The following is an 18213-nucleotide window of genomic DNA, read 5'->3' as shown; positions in this document are numbered from 1 at the left end:
CTGCATTGCTCTTATCCGATATGTTGGGCCGTGTAAATTTAAGCACCTTCTCTAGTTTGTGACTCCTGGTACCCTTCAATGGGCCAGGACACACATCACATTAAGCCAGTCAACAACAAAGGTTTAACACACATGATCAGCACACTGGAGCATGCTACTGAATAGTTCTCGTTCCCTTGCTCCCCCTCCCCCACCTTATGCTGCACTGCCTGGAAGCAAGTCAGGAGTATGCTGTGTTGTGATGTCCAAACCTTGGTTACCGTTCATACTTTGTTTGGAGAGAAACAAACCATGAACCCAGATTTGGAATTCACAACAAGCCAGATTCTGGTTTGTTTCCTGACAGCATGAGTGGTGCAAGAGTGGAGCAAAGACTGTTTACCACCACGCACCAGCGAAACCACTGTTTGTTCTAGAGACCAAATTGCAAGCATGCGCTGGATTATGGAGAAAGCTAGAGAGTTCCAGAAAAACATCTACTTCTGCTTCATTGACTATGCAAAAGCATTTGACTGTGTCGACCACAGCAAACTATGGCAAGCTCTTAAAGAAATGGGAGTGCCTGATCACCTCATCTGTCTCATGAGAAATCTCTATGTGGGATAAGAAGCTACAGTTAGAACTGGATACGGAATAACTGATTGGTTCAAAAGGAGTACGACAAGGCTGTATATTGTCTCCCTGCTTATTTAACTTATATGCAGAATTCATCATGTGGAAGGCTGGACTGGATGACTCCCAAGCCGGAATTAAGATCGCCAGAAGAAATATCAACAACCTCAGATATGCTGATGACACAACCTTGATGGCAGAAAGTAAGGAGGAATTAAAGAACCTTTTAATGAGGGTGAAAGAGGAGAGTGCAAAATATGGTCTGAAGCTCAGCATCAAAAAAACCAAGATCATGGCCACTGGTCCCATCACCTCCTGGCAAATAGAAGGGGAAGAAATGGAGGCAGTGAGAGATTTTACTTTCTTGGGTTCCATGATCACTGCAGATGGTGACAGCAGTCACGAAATTAAAAGACGCCTGCTTCTTGGCGAGAAAAGCAATGACAAACCTAGACAGCATCTTAAAAAGCAGAGACATCACCTTGCCGACAAAGGTCTGTATAGTTAAAGCTATGGTTTTCCCAGTAGTGATGTATGGAAGTGAGAGCTGGACCATAAAGAAGGCTGATCGCCGAAGAAATTGATGCTTTTGAATTATGGTGCTGGAGGAGACTCTTGAGAGTCCCATGGACTGCAAGAAGATCAAACCTATCCATTCTGAAGGAAATCAGCCCTGAGTGCTCACTGGAAGGACAGATCCTGAAGCTGAGGCTCCAATACTTTGGCCACCTTATGAGAAGAGAAGACTCCCTGGAAAAGACCCTGATGTTGGGAAAGATTGAGGGCACTAGGGGAAGGGGACAACAGAGGACAAGATGGTTGGACAGTGTTCTCGAAGCTACAAACATGAGTTTGGCCAAACTGCGGGAGGCAGTGCAAGACAGGAGTGCCTGGCGTGCTATGGTCCATGGGGTCACGAAGAGTCGGACACGACTAAACGACTCAACAACAACAACAACAACAACAACAACACAACAACGGTTTGATGTCATGTGCAAATTTGTATAGTGAGATCCTGCTGGGCCTGCACCTTACAGCAGAGTCTTTTCAGTCTCTACTCTGTCAGCTTTTGAGGACTTTTGTTTTCTACCAGGAAAATGGGAAAACCCATGAGTTTCACTAAATCCCCACTGAGTTACTCTCTAGCAGTGCCCAAACCTTTTGCCAAAAGACAGGCCAACTTCAGTGACAGAACTGAACCTCTTGATGTATTGTAGTTCAGCTGTTTCATGTTGTATCCTTTCTTTGACCTCCCAGAGAGTCTTTGGAGGCTGAAATGTCCCCCCACTGGCTTTTCACTATTGCTACTTCTGACCTTCCTGAACACACTGCAACGATCCTTAAGCAATTCTATTTTGACCTCTCTGTTTTAAAATCCCAACCCTCCTCCCGGGTGTGCATATGTACTTGTAACTCAGGATAACATTTTATGCATCTGATAAACTGGGCAAAAGCCCAGGAAGCCTTATGCTATAATAACATTGTTAAGTCTTTCTATGCAGAGGTTGGATGGCCATCTGTCGTGGATGCTTTAGTTGAGAATCCTGCACTGCAGGGGTGGGTGGGACTAGGTGACTCTTGGCATCCCTTCCAACTCTACGATTCTAGTATTTTAAGACTATTTGCAACAACAGAGTTCCAAAGGGTAGGTTCAAACATGAACTGCAAAAATCTGAGAATTACGCGTCCCATTCAGCAAGGAATATATCTGCGACTCTTCCATTATTTTTTCAGGAGCTCAGCCAATGGCTGGGAGGCAACTTCCAGTGTGAAAAAAAAATGAAAGAACACAGCTCTGCCAGAATTGCCTCATTAGCTTTGCTGATGTCCCCGACCCCTCAAAAATGTAGAAGTCATTTAAATTAACTAAATTCCTCCTGCACCGATGTGCTGACAGAGCAGCTTTTTGCTTCCGCCCTCCCCATAGTTATGTTCATATCAATTAAATAACAAAAATGCTGAGCAACGACTTTCTGCCACAGCTGCATGTGGCTTTTGGAAGGGCGGCTGCATTTCATGAATGGTTTCATAAACAAGTGGTGGCTCTTTAAACGCTAATGCAGTGAAATCTAGCCTGTTAATAAACACAGATATCTAAGCGTTCAGTTCTAAAAGCAGCCAATCACTTTAAAAAGATAGGGATGCATGATGAAGACATCGGCTGGATCTAGATACATCAAAAAAGCATTTTGCGAAAACGCGTTGTAAACTTTGTATGAGAAATCGTGTTGGCAAAAACAGCGCTCCGCAGCACCACCTGGTGTCACAGTGTTATAATGCAAATACAATGCACATAAAATGCTTTTATTTTACCAATCTAGCTGAGTCCATTGTTTCAGAAGACTTAGGTCCTGATATTTCAAAAATTGCTCCCTTGTTTTCGTTAAAACAGGTAAAACCTGGTCCATTTCCTTACCTTATACAGATTTGATTGTAACACTCTTATTCCCCCCCAAAAAAACCCTTTTATATCTGCATTCAACATTGCTGCACATCTGGTTTTTCTTGCTCAAACGCATCACTTTGGCCTTTACACTGTAGTCTTACACAGACCTTAAGCCAATGTGGGCTTTACAGAGGGAGAGTGGAGGTAAAGGTAAAGAACCCCTGGACAGTTATGTCCAGTCAAAGGCGACATCCAGGTTTCGGCACTCATCTCGCTTTCAGGCCAAGGGAGCCAGCGTTAGTCCACAGACAGCTTTCCAGGTGTTGTAGCCAGCAGGACTAAACCGCTTCTGTGACAGAAACCAGAGCGCCCGGAAACACCATTTGCTTTCCCACCGAGGTGGTAGCTATTTATCTACTTGCATTGGCATGCTTTCGAACTACTAGGTTGGCAGGAGTTGGGACTTAGTAGTGGGAGCTCACCCTGTTGCGGGGATTCGAACCACCGACCTGATTAGTAAGCAGAAGAGGCTCAGTTGTTTAGACCACAGCGCCACCCACTATTTTCACTGATGGCCCTGAGCAAGTTGTACTGCCACCTTCTGTTGTGTACAAAAGCAGCAAACGGAACAGTGCAAAAGCTAAGCAGACAAACGTTTTTCAATATGCAGCAGGGTATGGATTAAGGAGAGCAGAATTGTTTTCCCCGTCGCCGTGCAGAGAAGAGAATCCCTCACTGTGAGAGGATGTTGTCCCAGCATGACGGTGTATTATATAACTTGGAGGGCAGGACTATGAAGCACACACCCCGGCTGCCTTGTAAGAAAGGAACAGGGCAGCGTGAAATCCTCTTTTAAATGCCTCTCTGTCCATCATTTGAAAGCTGGTTCCGAGTGACCAGCTAAAAGCTAAAGCAGCAACGATGACAGAACACACCAAGCCATCGCACTGCGGTTGCTCAAAGCTCGAGAAACTTGACTCTCAGACTCTGCCTCTTTGAAATTGAGGATGCGGTGAGGAAAAAAGAGAGGGGAAATATGAAGGCAGTCGTGGTCTTTAGGCAGCAAGAGTAGGCCTCCTAGTTCCTCAGTATCAGGGTGGATAAAAAAATCAATGATTTCATTTATGAAAAATAAAAATGGAAATTTTTGATTTAAATCTGATTTTTTTGTTTTAAATCTGATTTTTTAAAATTTAAATTGGATTTTAAAAATAAAATGCTTTTGAAGGAAAAATCATTCTAAGGATAGTTTTCTATTTAAGTTACATTATAGTCCAAAGGCTATTCAACAGTAAATAAGGATTTGCTTTAAGTTTTTCCTGTGTGCTAAAACTCAGTCTAAGTTTTTTTTTAAAAAAATTGTTTAACCACATCAGTTAACAAACATGGATACATTTGCTACAATGTTATTGTTTTAGTTAAATAAATTGTTTCAATTGCTATTAAGGAAATGATTATTTTTCTCCTTCCAATAAAGTACAAGTTGTCCGAATATAAACAGCTAACTTATTAAGCCTCACAATAATTTCATAATTATCTGTATAACCAAATCAGTAATTTTTGATATAACTGTAAACACTACTCTGAAAATTTATTATTCCAAAAACGAAACCTTCACCTAGTGGTACATATTAAGATTATAACAGCAAGAATGAGTCTTTCTGTAAAAAAGGAAAAGAAAAAAAGATTTAAATCAAGTCTTACTGACTAGGGATTTAAATCGTGATTTAAATTGTGATTTAGATCGAATTCATTTAAATCAAATCCACATTGCTCAGTATGGCCTTAAAAAAATAAATATGGGGGCCAGGGAGTAGCACTTGGATCCTTCCAAACTTGTTCGTGTAAACCTGTTCCAAACCTGCTTTTCTAAAACATGGATGTCCTAAGGAAAAGTGGGACATTCTGGGATCAAATCAGAAACTGGGATGGCTTCTCTAAATCAGGGACGTCCCTGGAAAATAGGGACACTTGAAGGTTCTGGAATCATAGAATTGTAGAGCTGGAAGGGACCTTGAATCCATCTAGTCCAATGCCCTACAATGCAGGGATATGCAGCTGTCCCAAACGGGGATCGAACCTGTAACCTTGGCGTTATCAGCACTATGCTCCAACCAACTGAGCTATCACTAAGCTGTTTTTGAAGAGGAGAGCAGTGAGTAGGCAAACTAAGGCCCAGGGGCCAGATCTGTCCCAATCACCTTCTAAATCCGGCCTGTGGACGGTCCGGGAATCAGCATGTTTTTACATGAGTAGAATGTGTCCTTTTATTTAAAATGCATCTCTGGGTTTTTTGTGGGGCCGGCCTGGTGTTTTTACATGAGTAGAATGTGTCCTTTTATTTAAAAATGCATCTCTGGGTTATTTGTGGGGCCTGCCTGGTGTTTTTACATGAGTAGAATGTGTGCTTTTCTTTAAAATCCATTTCTAGGTTATTTGTGGGGCATAGGAATTCTTCCCCCCCCCCTCCAAAATATAGTCCGGGCCCCCCACAAAGTCTGAGGGACAGTGGAGCGGCCCCTTGCTGAAAAGTTTTCTGACCCCTGGTATATGAAGAGGTTTGAATTTCTTCCCTGATGCAAGAGCCATGGGGAGGCACTGCTCTGCAGCACTAACTCTTAGAACTCCTTTTTAAACCAGTGCTGTTTATTTAACTTAGTTGAATGACATACATTACCTTCCCCCACATGCCCATAAATAAAATGTACAGAACCAACCTCCACAGGATGGGAAACAAAGGGGGCTTCTACATGGGGGCTTAATATTGCAAAGGGTCACTCAGATATTTATGCCTAAAATATTGTGTGACTACTGCCCTTCTTTTCTTTTCTTTTATTGCATGCACCTGAAAATGCCCCAAAAGGGGTGGGAAAAACATATCCCATCTGGAAGGAAAAAAGAGAGTTTTTAATACACAGTGGGCAGGGGGGGACTTCAGTGGAAAAGCCCATTATCCTAGCTAATCAAATTCAGCTCTAAGTAAGCTCGCTTTTGTTCAATTGCATTTGCTCCTCTCTCATTCTTTCCTTCTCTCTTTGCTCCGTATGTTGTCAAAATCTAAATTCGGAAGATGTTTAGGGAAAGGATCTCTCTCTCCTCCCCCCCCCCGGCTTTTGTGTTATTTCGTTATGGGGCCAGAGCAGCTCTATAAAATAAATTATACAGTGAGGAAAAGAGGCAAGTCAAATAGGGACACATGCATTGTTGGTATGTAAAACTAGTTTAGTTTATATACTTGATTCTGAACCCAATGCCTGGATTATTGTATAATTTAGAATGTTTAGACAAGCTATGCTGTAGCTTCAGGAGAAAGAAAGAAATAAGAGGAATGAGCTAACCACAATGAGAAGCAGTAGGGGATGATGAACAGGGCTAAGGAGGAGCCATGAGATGTGGCTATATTCAACGCAGAACACAATCCCTTAGAACTGCATCCTGTCCATTTTTTTATATACAGCAGGGGTGTCCAACAGGTCGATTGCGATCTACTGGTAGATCCCCAGGAGGTTTTGGTAGATCGCAGTCGATCACTGGCTCCCTTTCCTTAGCATTGGTAAAATAGAATCCGGCCCCGCCCCCCTCGCCCCGCCCTCCATTATTATTATTATTATTTATTATTTGTACCCGCCCATCTGGCTGGGTTTCCCTGGCCACTCTGGGCGGCTTCCAGCAAATACCAAAATACATTAAAATATCACAAATTAAAAACTTTCCTAAACAGGACTGCCTTTAGTTGTTTTCTAAATGTCAGGTAGTTGTTTATCTCCTTGACCTCCGATGGGAGGGCGTTCCACAGCGCGGGCGCCACTACCGAAAAGGCCCTCTGCCTGCTTCCCTGTAGCTTTGCTTCTCGCAGTGAGGGAACCGCCAGAAGGCCCTTGGCGCTGGTTCTCAGTGTCCGGGCTAAACGATGGGGGTGGAGACGCTCCTTCAGGTATACAGGACCGAGGCCATTTAGGGCTTTAAAGGTCAGCACCAACACTTTGAATTGTGCTCGGAAACGTACTGGGAGCCAATGTAGGTCTCTTAGGACCGGTGTTATGTGGTCTCGGCGGCCGCTCCCAGTCACCAGTCTAGCTGCTGCATTCTGGATTAATTGCAGTTTCCGGGTCACCTTCAAAGGTAGCCCCACATAGAGCGCATTGCAGTAGTCCAAGTGGGAGATAACTAGAGCATGCACCACTCTGGTGAGACAGTCCGCGGGCAGGTAGGGTCTCAGCCTGCGTACCAGATGGAGCTGATAAACAGCCGCCCTGGACACAGAATTAACCTGTGGCTCCATGGACAGCTGTGAGTCCAAAATGACTCCCAGGCTGCACACCTGGTCCTTCAGGAGCACAGTGACCCCATTCAGGACCAGGGAGTCCCCCACACCACACCCGCCCGCCCGCCCGATCTGCAGAACAGAAGACGGAGTTCACCCAACGATTTGTGGTGAGTGGCTGTTCCTCTTTCTCTCCCAAAACTTTGCCCTGAAACCCTTAAAAATGGGGCTTTCCTCCTTCCCAAAAAAGGTCAACAACTTTGACCTGGAACCCGACCAAAAGGGGGTAGATCACTGCTTATTTTTAATTCTGTAAGTAGATCGCAGTCTCTTGGGAGTTGGCCACCCTTGATATACAGCACCCAGGCCAGAACTCACCATGAACACCTCCCTTGTTCTCTCGGAATGGCAATGGCACTCACCTGAAGGGTGCCGGAACTGAGCCCTGGGAATGGGGAAGCCTTCACCCAATGAGTTGTTCTTCCATGCCAAACTCCAATTCGGTGAAGCTGTCTTCTGCCCATGAGCCCACACCAACATCCCAGAAGCGAAGACTGTCCCATCCTGGAACCATTAGAAAGCCCTGGTGTAAACTACCACGAAGAAGCCCACCACATACGTCACTAAGAAGAAATGTGGGGTATAGGTGCAGTAAATAAAGAAGCAACAGGTTATAACTTTGATTAAGGTTGTATCCAACCAAGTGCTACTCAGAGCAGACCCCCTTGAAATTCATGGAACTAATTTAACCGTGCCCATTAATCTCAACATGCCTACATGTTAAGTGTGACTAACAATGCATGCCACCCTTTGTTTTTAAAAGTAAAGCAGAGCTTATCGACATCACATTTTATGCCGGATATTAAGACCTCACACTGTGTTCCACTGTACAGTCATATCTTGGTTCTCAAACAGAATCCGTTCTGAAAGTTCATTCGACTTCCGAAAATTTTCGAAAACCAAGGCACGGCTTCCGATTAGCTTCAGGAGCTTCCTGCACTCGATTAGAAGCTGCGTCAGATGTTCGGCTTCCAAAAAACGTTTGCAAACCGGAACACTCACTTCCGGGTTTGCGGCGTTCGGGAGCCAAAACGTTCAAGTCGCAAGGCATTCGAGAACCAAGGTACGACTGTATAAGAAAGTGATTTCGCTTTGTTTGTGTTTGTGAAACTGCCCTTGGGATTTATTTATTTTTTAAAAGGACAGGATAACAAAACAAACCAAAAAACCACAAAAAACTGTAATAAACATAGAGTGCCTATCAAGATCATATTCATTTAAAAGCGTCACATTTGCCAGTCTTGCACTAGGTCATTGCTGCAAAGATATTGCAGCAGCATTTGAGGAAGTTCTGTCACGCCACTTGTGACCAATTATGCAGAGGACATGGGCAGGCGGGGAAAACAACATACCACTATATATTACACATGTTTACCCAGTAACCCAAATTCTAACTGCTGTCAGACCAATAAAGGCATGCATGGACAGAACCTGATTTATGTGTCCAGTTTGTTGTTAGAACAAACAATGCCAGAAATGGTAAGGGCCACACACACTCACTGAAGCCAATCCTACCATCACCACCAAAAGACCACCAATGAATTGTATTTAGTTATGGTACAAAACATATAGTGGATCTCATCTGAAGGGTTTCAGTTTGGGGGGCAAGATGGGGGAAAGAAATGTTACTGTGATGGAAGAAGAGAGAGTAAAAAATACAGGCTCACATTTACTCCAGGATTTGTCAAACTTTTAAAATCTAAAGCACCTTTTTTAAACTTACTCTACTTGTTGAATGTACACAGATCCTTGCAAACAGTTGAGTACATACTTCATAACGGCTGAGTGTAAGGATTTTTTTATTGTAATCTCACGAGCTGTTGCATCAGAAGAAAAAATATGGCAACATAAATGTACATTTCTGGTGCAGCTCATTGAATTTGAGATAGTTTTGTTAACTTCTTAGCTTTGTGTGTGTGTGTGCCTGCATCGTAAATCTATAGTCCTGTTTTTAAAATACATAGACTCGGATCATACTATCTGAACGCAATGCATTCTCAGGAAATTGATGGTTAGGCGAGCGTTCGCATAACAAGGCAACAATTTCCATCTTTCCCTATGAGAAAATTTCTGATGAGTTACCAACCGAGAAATTTTGATCCCAGAATGATGGGGGGGGGACTGGGAAAGCAGTATTAACCAATACTAATTAATAGGAGGTCCCTGGTTCAAATGTCACAACATTCAATTCACTAGATGCTCTTAAGCCATAAATTCTTTGCCTGAATCCTTGTTGGTAATTTAGATGCATATTATTATTATTATTATTATTATTATTATTATTATTATTAGGGACGCAGGTGGCGCTGTGGGTTAAACCACAGAGCCTAGGGCTTGCTGATCAGAAGGTCAGCGGTTCGAATCCCTGCGACGGGGTGAGCTCCTGTTGCTCGGTCCCAGCTCCTGCCCACCTAGCAGTTTGAAAGCACATCAAAATGCAAGTAGAGAAATAGGGACCGCTACAGCAGGAAGGTGCTGCTCTGGTTCGCCAGAAGCAGCTTTGTCATGCTGGCCACATGACCTGGAAGCTGGAGGCCGGTTCCCTCGGCCAACAATGCGAGATGAGCGCGCAACCCCAACCATTATTATTATTATTATTATTATTATTATTATTATTATTATTATTTCCATTTATGGGCCATTTTCAGGGAAGAACCTCTGGTGGGGGTGCTTCTTCTGGGGTACAGTAATTTGTTCACCTTCGGTCGCCACTCTGAACTCAGCTCTCACCTGTGGCTCCCAGAAGCTGTCAGCACACAACTGCATCAACTGACCAGCTAAACCAGGTGAGGGTAGCCAATGGTACTAAAACCCTTGCCTAGTTGGGGACTTCCCCGGCAGGCAAAGGCAGGTTCTGGCCAATTGAGCACACAAGACCAATTGTGGGTCCAACCGTCAAGACGACATTTTCTGCACGTGCGGTTGAGGGAAGTGAGGGGCAGATGGGGCGCACCAGCCTGGGAACGTGGACCATCTAGAAGAAGGAAAACACTGGTCCTAAACCTCCACTACCTTCCAGAATATCTTCAGGCAAAGGAAAGTCTTAGGAATAAACCCTACACAAATCCGGAGCAGAGTCCCTAAGACGGTTGGATCAGGGCCAGCTCTAGGTAGACCTCCAGTGGCGCAGGGCACCACGGTGCCGGTCCACCAGGAGGGCGCCGCGAGCTGCGCCCGCCCGGTCCGCCGGTTCGACAATTGCGCTGTGCCTGCCCGCCCGCCGCGGCGCCGCGCAGCAGTGCCTGTGGCAGCCGCGCTGCGCGCTGCGCCCGCCCACCGCGCTGGGAAACGTTTAAACATTATGGGGGAAATTTTTTTTCTCCATTTCCTACCCTCTGTGTGGAAACGGAGAGAGGACCGTTCTTCCTTCTGTTCTTCCACCAGAGAAAAATTATCTGGGATGCAGCATTCAAATCCCCACAGCATTCAAAGCCTATGTTCATAATGAATGTTTAAATTTTCTGGGCACCAGAATATGCATAAGATATCAGATTCCATCCGAGTGCAGCCAACCCAACTGCACAAGACACAAGGCCGGCGTTCTGCCCGTCTTCCCTATCCAAATGATTAGCAACAGCTTTCATTCTCTAACCTGCAGAAATCAGCCCAAGAAAAAGGCATCACATTACCTACCATGTATCTGTTAAAATAAAATTTGAGCCACCTAAGGGAAATAAGAAAGAACCAGCTTAATTTGGGCAAACTGGGGTTGGCGACCTCCAGTTGATCTCTCCTCTCCCCCCCCCCCCCAGAAGATACTTACAAGGCTTCAAATAATGAAAGCTTGAAAAATAATATCTCACCCCAGGCACAATGATGGAATGTACCTCAGGTGTTTTTTATCGACTTCTAAAGCACAGAGCTGGACTCAACTATCAGGATCAGGTGAACACGAAATCCTGTATGAGTGACTGATTTCCTTCAATCACAGACAGGAGGCTGACTTTAAACACCACCATTTATTCCTGCTCATTTTTATTTTACAAGTTGCATGTGCAGGGTGTAAATTCGAGGTCCTATGTTGTACCAAAACTCAGTGGTTAAATAAATAACTAGATGGCAACCATGTTGAGCCAGCCTGATTTAGATAATGCTAATTTCCAAACTGGATTACTGCCTGGGTAAAAAAGGTCTCTGTGGCTAATTGGAATTTGAAATTACAGGTAGGTAGCCGTGTTGGTCTGAGTCGAAGCAAAATAAAAAAATTCCTTCAGTAGCACCTTAAAGACCAACTAAGTTTATATTTTGGTATGAGCTTTCGTGTGCATGCACACTTCTTCAGATACACTAGAAACAGAAGTGTCAGACCCTATTATTTTGGAATTTGAAAGTTCCTCTGAATGGTATAAGTTCAATCACTAATTCATCCTTTTTATATTCAGTCCCCCAAAGGCACAATGGAAAGTACTCCTTTTAATTCCAAGTAGGTGATTACATTGTGATTAGGAGGGAATTAAATTGCCTCCTTTCTCATTTTTAACTAGTTAGGGATTCTAGGTAGTCAGAAGGTCTCATTGTGTTTATGATTAGTTAAACGGTTTGAGAAAATGTTATACCTCCACTTTGCTGTATTTATAGATTTGGGAATAATGGTATGGTAGCAACATTTCACCATAGTTTTTTAAAAACCTGCCATAGAATCAGGTTCTCACCTCTCTGACTTTTATTTCACACACAACATGTTTTATTTGTCAAGTTGTTTTGTCGTTTTGGCTAACTGTACAATCACCAGCAACTACAGTATCTTTTCAGTGAAAGCCACTCATTGTTAACAGCTGCCATGGCTAAATATTAGGGCTGCAGGCTATTAAAATAGTATCTAGTTTAATCCCTCAAGGTGGTACCAAATACCACATGTTAAGGCCTTTGTAATTGGAAGGAGCTGTAGTGAGAGACAGGGGGTAGCATTGCTTTACACCAAGAATGTTCCCTCAGTAGAGAGATGATCCATCCCCGATAAGTGCCAGAAAGCAGGCTAAAGAGGGTGTGTGTGTGTGTGTGTGTGTGTGTGTGTGTGTGTGTGTGTATTATGCATAAGACAGACAGTTCCATGAACAATTTCATTACAGGTGAAATCCATAACATAAGATTTCCACCCTTGTATTACAGTATATAGATTTTGAATACGCAGTCTGTTCTGTATCTTTTCAGAGTACCACAGAGGCGCAGCATTTGGGGGACGGCACAAGGGCAGTTGCCCTGGGGGCAAAATGGTTGGTGAAAAATTTCAGGGCTGCCTCAGTGCACATTCGTACTCCATTCGTCTCCCTTCCACGCAGCCCCGGGCCCTGCAACTCACACTATGCCACTGGGTTACCAACTAGGATGAAAATTGTAATAACGTCATAAGGACACTATTATTACAAAGAGGGCAAAAAAAGGGCTTCCTTTATTTATTCACTCACTCCAGGTGTCAATGAGTACCCCATTTTTAGGCCCCCTGGCCCAGAGACTATCTTGTTCAACTCCCTCTCATTTCAACAGACTTGCTCAGGAGACGCTCCTGCCAGGTTGTGCTCACTGCTCAAAGGAAACAGCTTGCAAAAGAACACAAAAAAGGAGCCGCCCTCTAAAAACTGACCCGGCCTTCCATTATGTAAATGAATACAAGGAAATGAGCTGCAAAGGGTTTATTGAAATATCTGCATTCAGCAAGCAAGCATCATGCTTGTCTCCTTGAACTGTCAAGAGACGGTTATTCATTTCGCGAACATTGTTGACAGGATTGTTGACTGAAGACTTCTATAAACTAGGAAATCATGGCTTTCTTCTTTCAAGCTGTGTATGTACCGGTATGTACAGACATCAGCTTCCCATAAATATAAAGGCAGTATGACAGAACCATTTTTTGATTTTTCTCTTGGTCTTTGGTCAAGCACATTTTGTCTGTTCTCGTAGAACTTGGTTTGTTTGTTTTAACTTCTTGTGCTTTTGTAGTGTTACAAACTAGGACAGCAACCATGGCTGTATCACACTGCCTTCAAGTCTCTGAAAGAATGCTTTCCCTCCACAGCCCCAGAGCACCTTCGCAGACCCTATGCTGAGAGGTTTTAACTGCCTTCATAATGTTTAACCATGGTTTGTTATTTTAACCTTAAGAGCACTTGTATTTCAAAAAACCACAGTTTGGTGCAGAACTAACCATGGTTAATGCACAACATGGATTGAGCCAATCCTTAAGGTTCATTTACATAGGTGTACAGATTACCTTGTTCAGGAAAATGAACGATGGTTAAACATGTTGGTTAGAGTGTGGTACAGGCCAGGCTCTAGGTGTAGTCCCGGCAGCACGGGGCGCCGGGGCGCATTGCCAGCAGGAGGGGCGCTGCGCGGCTTTGCCACGCAGAAGCTATGCTGTGCGCTGCGGAGGCGCCGGAGCGATCTCCGTGCCTCAGCACCAGGGCGCCCGACCTGCTTGAGACAGGGGGGACTGCTGTATATTTCTGCATTACAGGGGGTTTGATTAGATGATCCTCAGGGTCCCTTCCAACTCTACAGTTCTATGATTCTATGCCTGCATAAGGCCCATGTGTTAACTCCAATATGTAGATCTGCAGCGAGACAAAAGGTAAGAAGGTAAAGGACCCCTGGAGAGTTAAGTCTAGTCAAAGGCAACTCTGGGGTTGTGGCACTCATCTCGCTTACAGGCCGAGGGAGCCGGTGTTTGTCCACAGACAGTTTTCCGGGTCATGTGGCCAGCATGACTAAACCGCTTCTGGCGCAACAGGACATTGTGACAGAAACCAGAGTGCACAGAAATGCCATTTAGCTTCCTGTCACAGCGGTACCTATTTATCTACATGCACTGGTGTGCTTTTGAACTGCTAGGTGGGCAGGAGCTGGGACCGAGCAATGGGAGCTCACTCCGTCATGGGGATTCGAACTGCTGACCTTCTGATCGGCAAGCCCAACATTGGTTTAGACCACAGTGCCACCCATGTCCCTCCTTAAAGAGTCAAGTGCAATGGCGGACCTACATTTTTGGGGACCTGAAACTTGAACTTTTATGGGGGGAACCTTTGCAACCAGCAACGAGGTCTGAATAACCGCTGTTATCTTCTTCCAATTGGGTTATTCCATGACTGATCACCACAATAAAAATAACAACAACAACTACACCTCAGATTTTGATTAAAATTCCTCTACTGTACTGGATTATCTCCTATTACATCAAACACATTTTACAAAATATTATTTTTCTGGTTTTTCTAGCAACCTATTCAGTTTCATCACATGAAAGCTCCCTTGCCATGTCATTTTTTCGAGACGATATGCCTAAAGAATTTAAGCCCTAAATGGCCTCGGTCCAGTATACCTGAAGGAGCGTCTCCACCTCCATCGTTTTGCCCGGACACTGAGGTCCAGCACCGAGGGCCTTCTGGCGGTTCCCTTGTTGCGAGAAGCCAAGTTGCAGGGAACTAGGCAGAGGGCCTTCTTGGTGGTGGTGCCCGCCCTATGGAACACCCTCCCATCAGATGTCAAAGAGAAAAACAACTACCAGACTTTTAGAAGACATCTGAAGGCAGCCCTGTTTAGGGAGGCTTTTAACGTTTAATAGATTACTGTGTTTTATTTTTCTGTTGGAAGCTGCCCAGAGCGGCTGGGGAAACCCAGCCAGATGGGCGGGGTATAAATACTAAATTATTATTATTATTATTATTATTATTATTATTATTATTATTACTACTCTTCAGCAGAATAGCCAACTTGCTGTGACACTCTACGTTTACAAGATCTATGCTACTCACTCTCAAACACTGGGATACTTGAAAAACATACAACAACAATAATCTACTAGACACAAACTTTTTATGCACTGTGGACTAATGTCACTTCTGGGGCACCTCCAAGATTAGAGGCCTTAAAGCTTAAGCTTCATTAGTTTCAAAGTAGATCCACCCTCTGGTCTAGTGTGTATGCAAGGGGAGCCTGAGGAATGCACAATGTTCACAAAATCAAATTTTTAAGTGGAAGTCCAAGAATATCCTCTACCTTTTTTGTTTTATCCATGTAGTGGAGGAAAAAAAGAGAGAGTGTTTATTGAAAGCAACATAGAATTGGATGGGGGAAAAAATAAATAAGTAATAAACTGTAGATATTTACAAACCCCGCAATACATACATGTACTGTAGGAGCACAATGTCCATACTCCTGTGCTGTACCAGTTAGTCGGAGAGAAGTGAATGCTGGAAAAGGCAAATCACTCAGATTTTTTTTTTTCAAAATCAACTCACCTAACTCAGAAGTATAGAATTTTAAGATTTGGAAGGAATCCCAGACCCACTTCTAACCCTGAGGAGCAATATCCTATGCTGAACAAACAGATAGCTAGCTGTCCACTCCCCCCCACACACATCCACACCGAAAACCTCCAAGGAAGCCGATTTGGAACCCCCTCTGGTTTTAATAATGCTGAGCTACATATATATATATATATATATATATATATATATATATATATATATATATAAGCTCTTTTGCTTGCTAAGCCAAGGAGATGGAAGGGGTGTTAGCAGGGAAAAGGTTGCACTTACAATGAGAAGTGGATGACAGATTTATGTATACAGTGCCACCAATTAACAAAATGTTAAAAAGAAATGTGATGAGGGGAATTCCCCACCTCAATTTAAAACTTTAAACAGCAGAGAGAAAGATAAGAAAGGATAAGGAGTGATGAACATAAGAAGATTGTGCTGCATATACTTAAAATTTCATTGTGGTTAGAGAGAAGAACTGAGGAGTTAAACAAGGGCATTGGTTCCTCGTTTTTCAAATCGTAGAATCATAGAATTGCAGAGTTGGAAAGGACCCCGAGGATCATCTAGTCCAACCCCCTGCAATGCAGGAATCTCAACTACGTAGTTCATACATAAATCTTAAACTTGGTTCACTTTTCCGCAGCAATTTGTAAACTTTCTTTCAAAAAAAAAAACTCCCCATGAAAATTCTTCACAATTTTAGTGTGTATTGCTCCTAATAAATACATTTTTGTATGCAACTTTGACTAATATACACATTTCAGCAGACAATTTCTCCTGATATAACACATTTAGGTATGATATTTTCACTAATACGTTCACTTCTATCAACACTTTCCCCTAATAGATGTGTTTTTGTAAATAATGGTTGGCTGGATAAGTGCAAATTTCAGAGGATGTCTGTGTTTTGGTTCTCATATTGTTTCAGAAAGTGTGAATCTGATAAATCCAGGTTTAATGAGAACTGAATCAAATCCCACCCCCTCAATCCCTAGAAAAGAGAGATCACGTTGTTCTGAAAGAAAGCTGAAAGCATAACAGGCAGCAAGGGAGAACGGAACCAGTGGGAAAAGCAAGCTAGTGGTAAAATGGGGAACACTATGAATGTTGATGTAAGGGTAGCGAAATCACAGCTAAGCTCAAATCATACATATAACTGACACCCTTCTTTGGAAATTAAACCAATGCTTAAAAAACCAGAAGCGTTTTTGTTAGGTATTTTAGGACAAGAGTTGTCAAAAGAAAAAAGGACGTTATTCATGTATGCTACAACAGCGACAAGAATCTTAATAGCTCAAAATTGGAAGACCGGAGAAATACCATCAAAAGCACAATGGCAAGAAAAGTTGATGAACTATGCAGAGTTAGCAAAGTTAATGGACAAACCGCATGAAAAGGACCAATAGTGACTTTGAAACAGAATGGGAACTCTTTGCAATATATTTGCAGAAACAACAGAAAGAAATGGTTTCGCTGGCAGGATTTAAATAAACATTTACAATTCCATTTACAGAGAACAAGAAGTATAACAATGTGATAACATAATATTGTATATAAACAGCAGAATGTATCATCTGATGTAATAAACCAGAAATGGTAATGGAGGGAAGTCAACAGGGAGGGGGGGAAATTGGAAACTGTATGTTTCACAATGATATTGGATATTTGTTTCGAGAAAAGAAAATTAATAAAAATTATCTATAAAAAAGGAAATTAAACCAATGCCCAGACTTTAACATTCAAAAACTTTACTTTCAGAATCTTATAGATGAATTAAAACATAATATTTACAGTCACATGCTTGTCCAAGCATGGGATTACAGTCTCTTCTTCCAACCTACAAACAACTGTATTTTCCGTTCGTTCCAGAGCTCAGCACTCAGCCTTCTGTATCTCAATTAGGCCATGCCTTGAAGCTCCTATGAAAGATTTCCGCTTTTACCTTCCCCTGTAGCTTCCCTCTCGTTCTTTCAAGCAGAAAAGAAGCACTCCAACACTCTATTCAACTAAGCAGTGTTCACAGTGGATTCTCAAACATAGTCTTCTTGCTTCACATAAATCACATGAGAACTACTAGAAAACTCTTTAGAATTCAGTTACCAACCACTCAAATGTAAACACATAGTCATGCATACAAGCATTTACAATTTCAGCAAATTAAATTATTATACGAAACAAGGAAACATGGAGAACACAGCTGCAATAGGAACTTAACAAAAGGCAAATCGTGACAGTCTGTTGCTTGGGTAACTCAAATCAAGAGATTGGGAGGGATTTTGGTGAGGAAAAGGTAATATTTGGTGAAGATTTTTCAACAGGCTAATAAAAGTCCTTGATGCCGTTTGGGAGGCTAAACAATCAGGGTAAGTTCACATATCATTATTATTTCCCAAGTGCATACATAATGTTTTAAATTGTGACAGTGGCAGACATTTACCAGGCAGATACACTTTTTACTGTTGTGAAGCTCTCTACGATGTACGGATGAAGGGCGGTACACAGATTTAATAAAAAATAATAAATATACCATCCAGATACACTTAGCAGGGAGCCATGTTCTCCGACAGCTCCCCATTTGGGCATACACCTGATGGCAAACCTACATAATATGTGAAAGGAGCCCAAGAGAAAGC

General features: G+C 42.9%; 1 protein-coding gene across 7 annotated transcripts in view; it reads right to left on the bottom strand.

The window, feature by feature from the left end:
- The window catches only part of FBXL7 (F-box and leucine rich repeat protein 7), a 197598-nt gene that overhangs the window by 73592 nt on the left and 105793 nt on the right, over positions 1-18213 (bottom strand). For 2 of the 7 annotated variants that reach the window (XM_088675098.1, XM_088675097.1), the window contains one exon: positions 7685-7826. The exons of the other annotated variants lie outside the window; for them this stretch is intronic. In XM_088675098.1, the coding sequence (XP_088531224.1) occupies positions 7685-7826 (142 nt within the window). The remainder of the gene's footprint in view (positions 1-7684; positions 7827-18213) is intronic. 7 annotated transcript variants of the gene reach the window in all.

The sequence above is a fragment of the Zootoca vivipara genome, chromosome 8 (assembly GCF_965207765.1).
Source record: "Zootoca vivipara chromosome 8, rZooViv2.hap1.1, whole genome shotgun sequence".
Lineage (NCBI taxonomy): Eukaryota > Metazoa > Chordata > Lepidosauria > Squamata > Lacertidae > Zootoca > Zootoca vivipara.
This window is presented reverse-complemented; position numbering and strand designations above follow the sequence as displayed.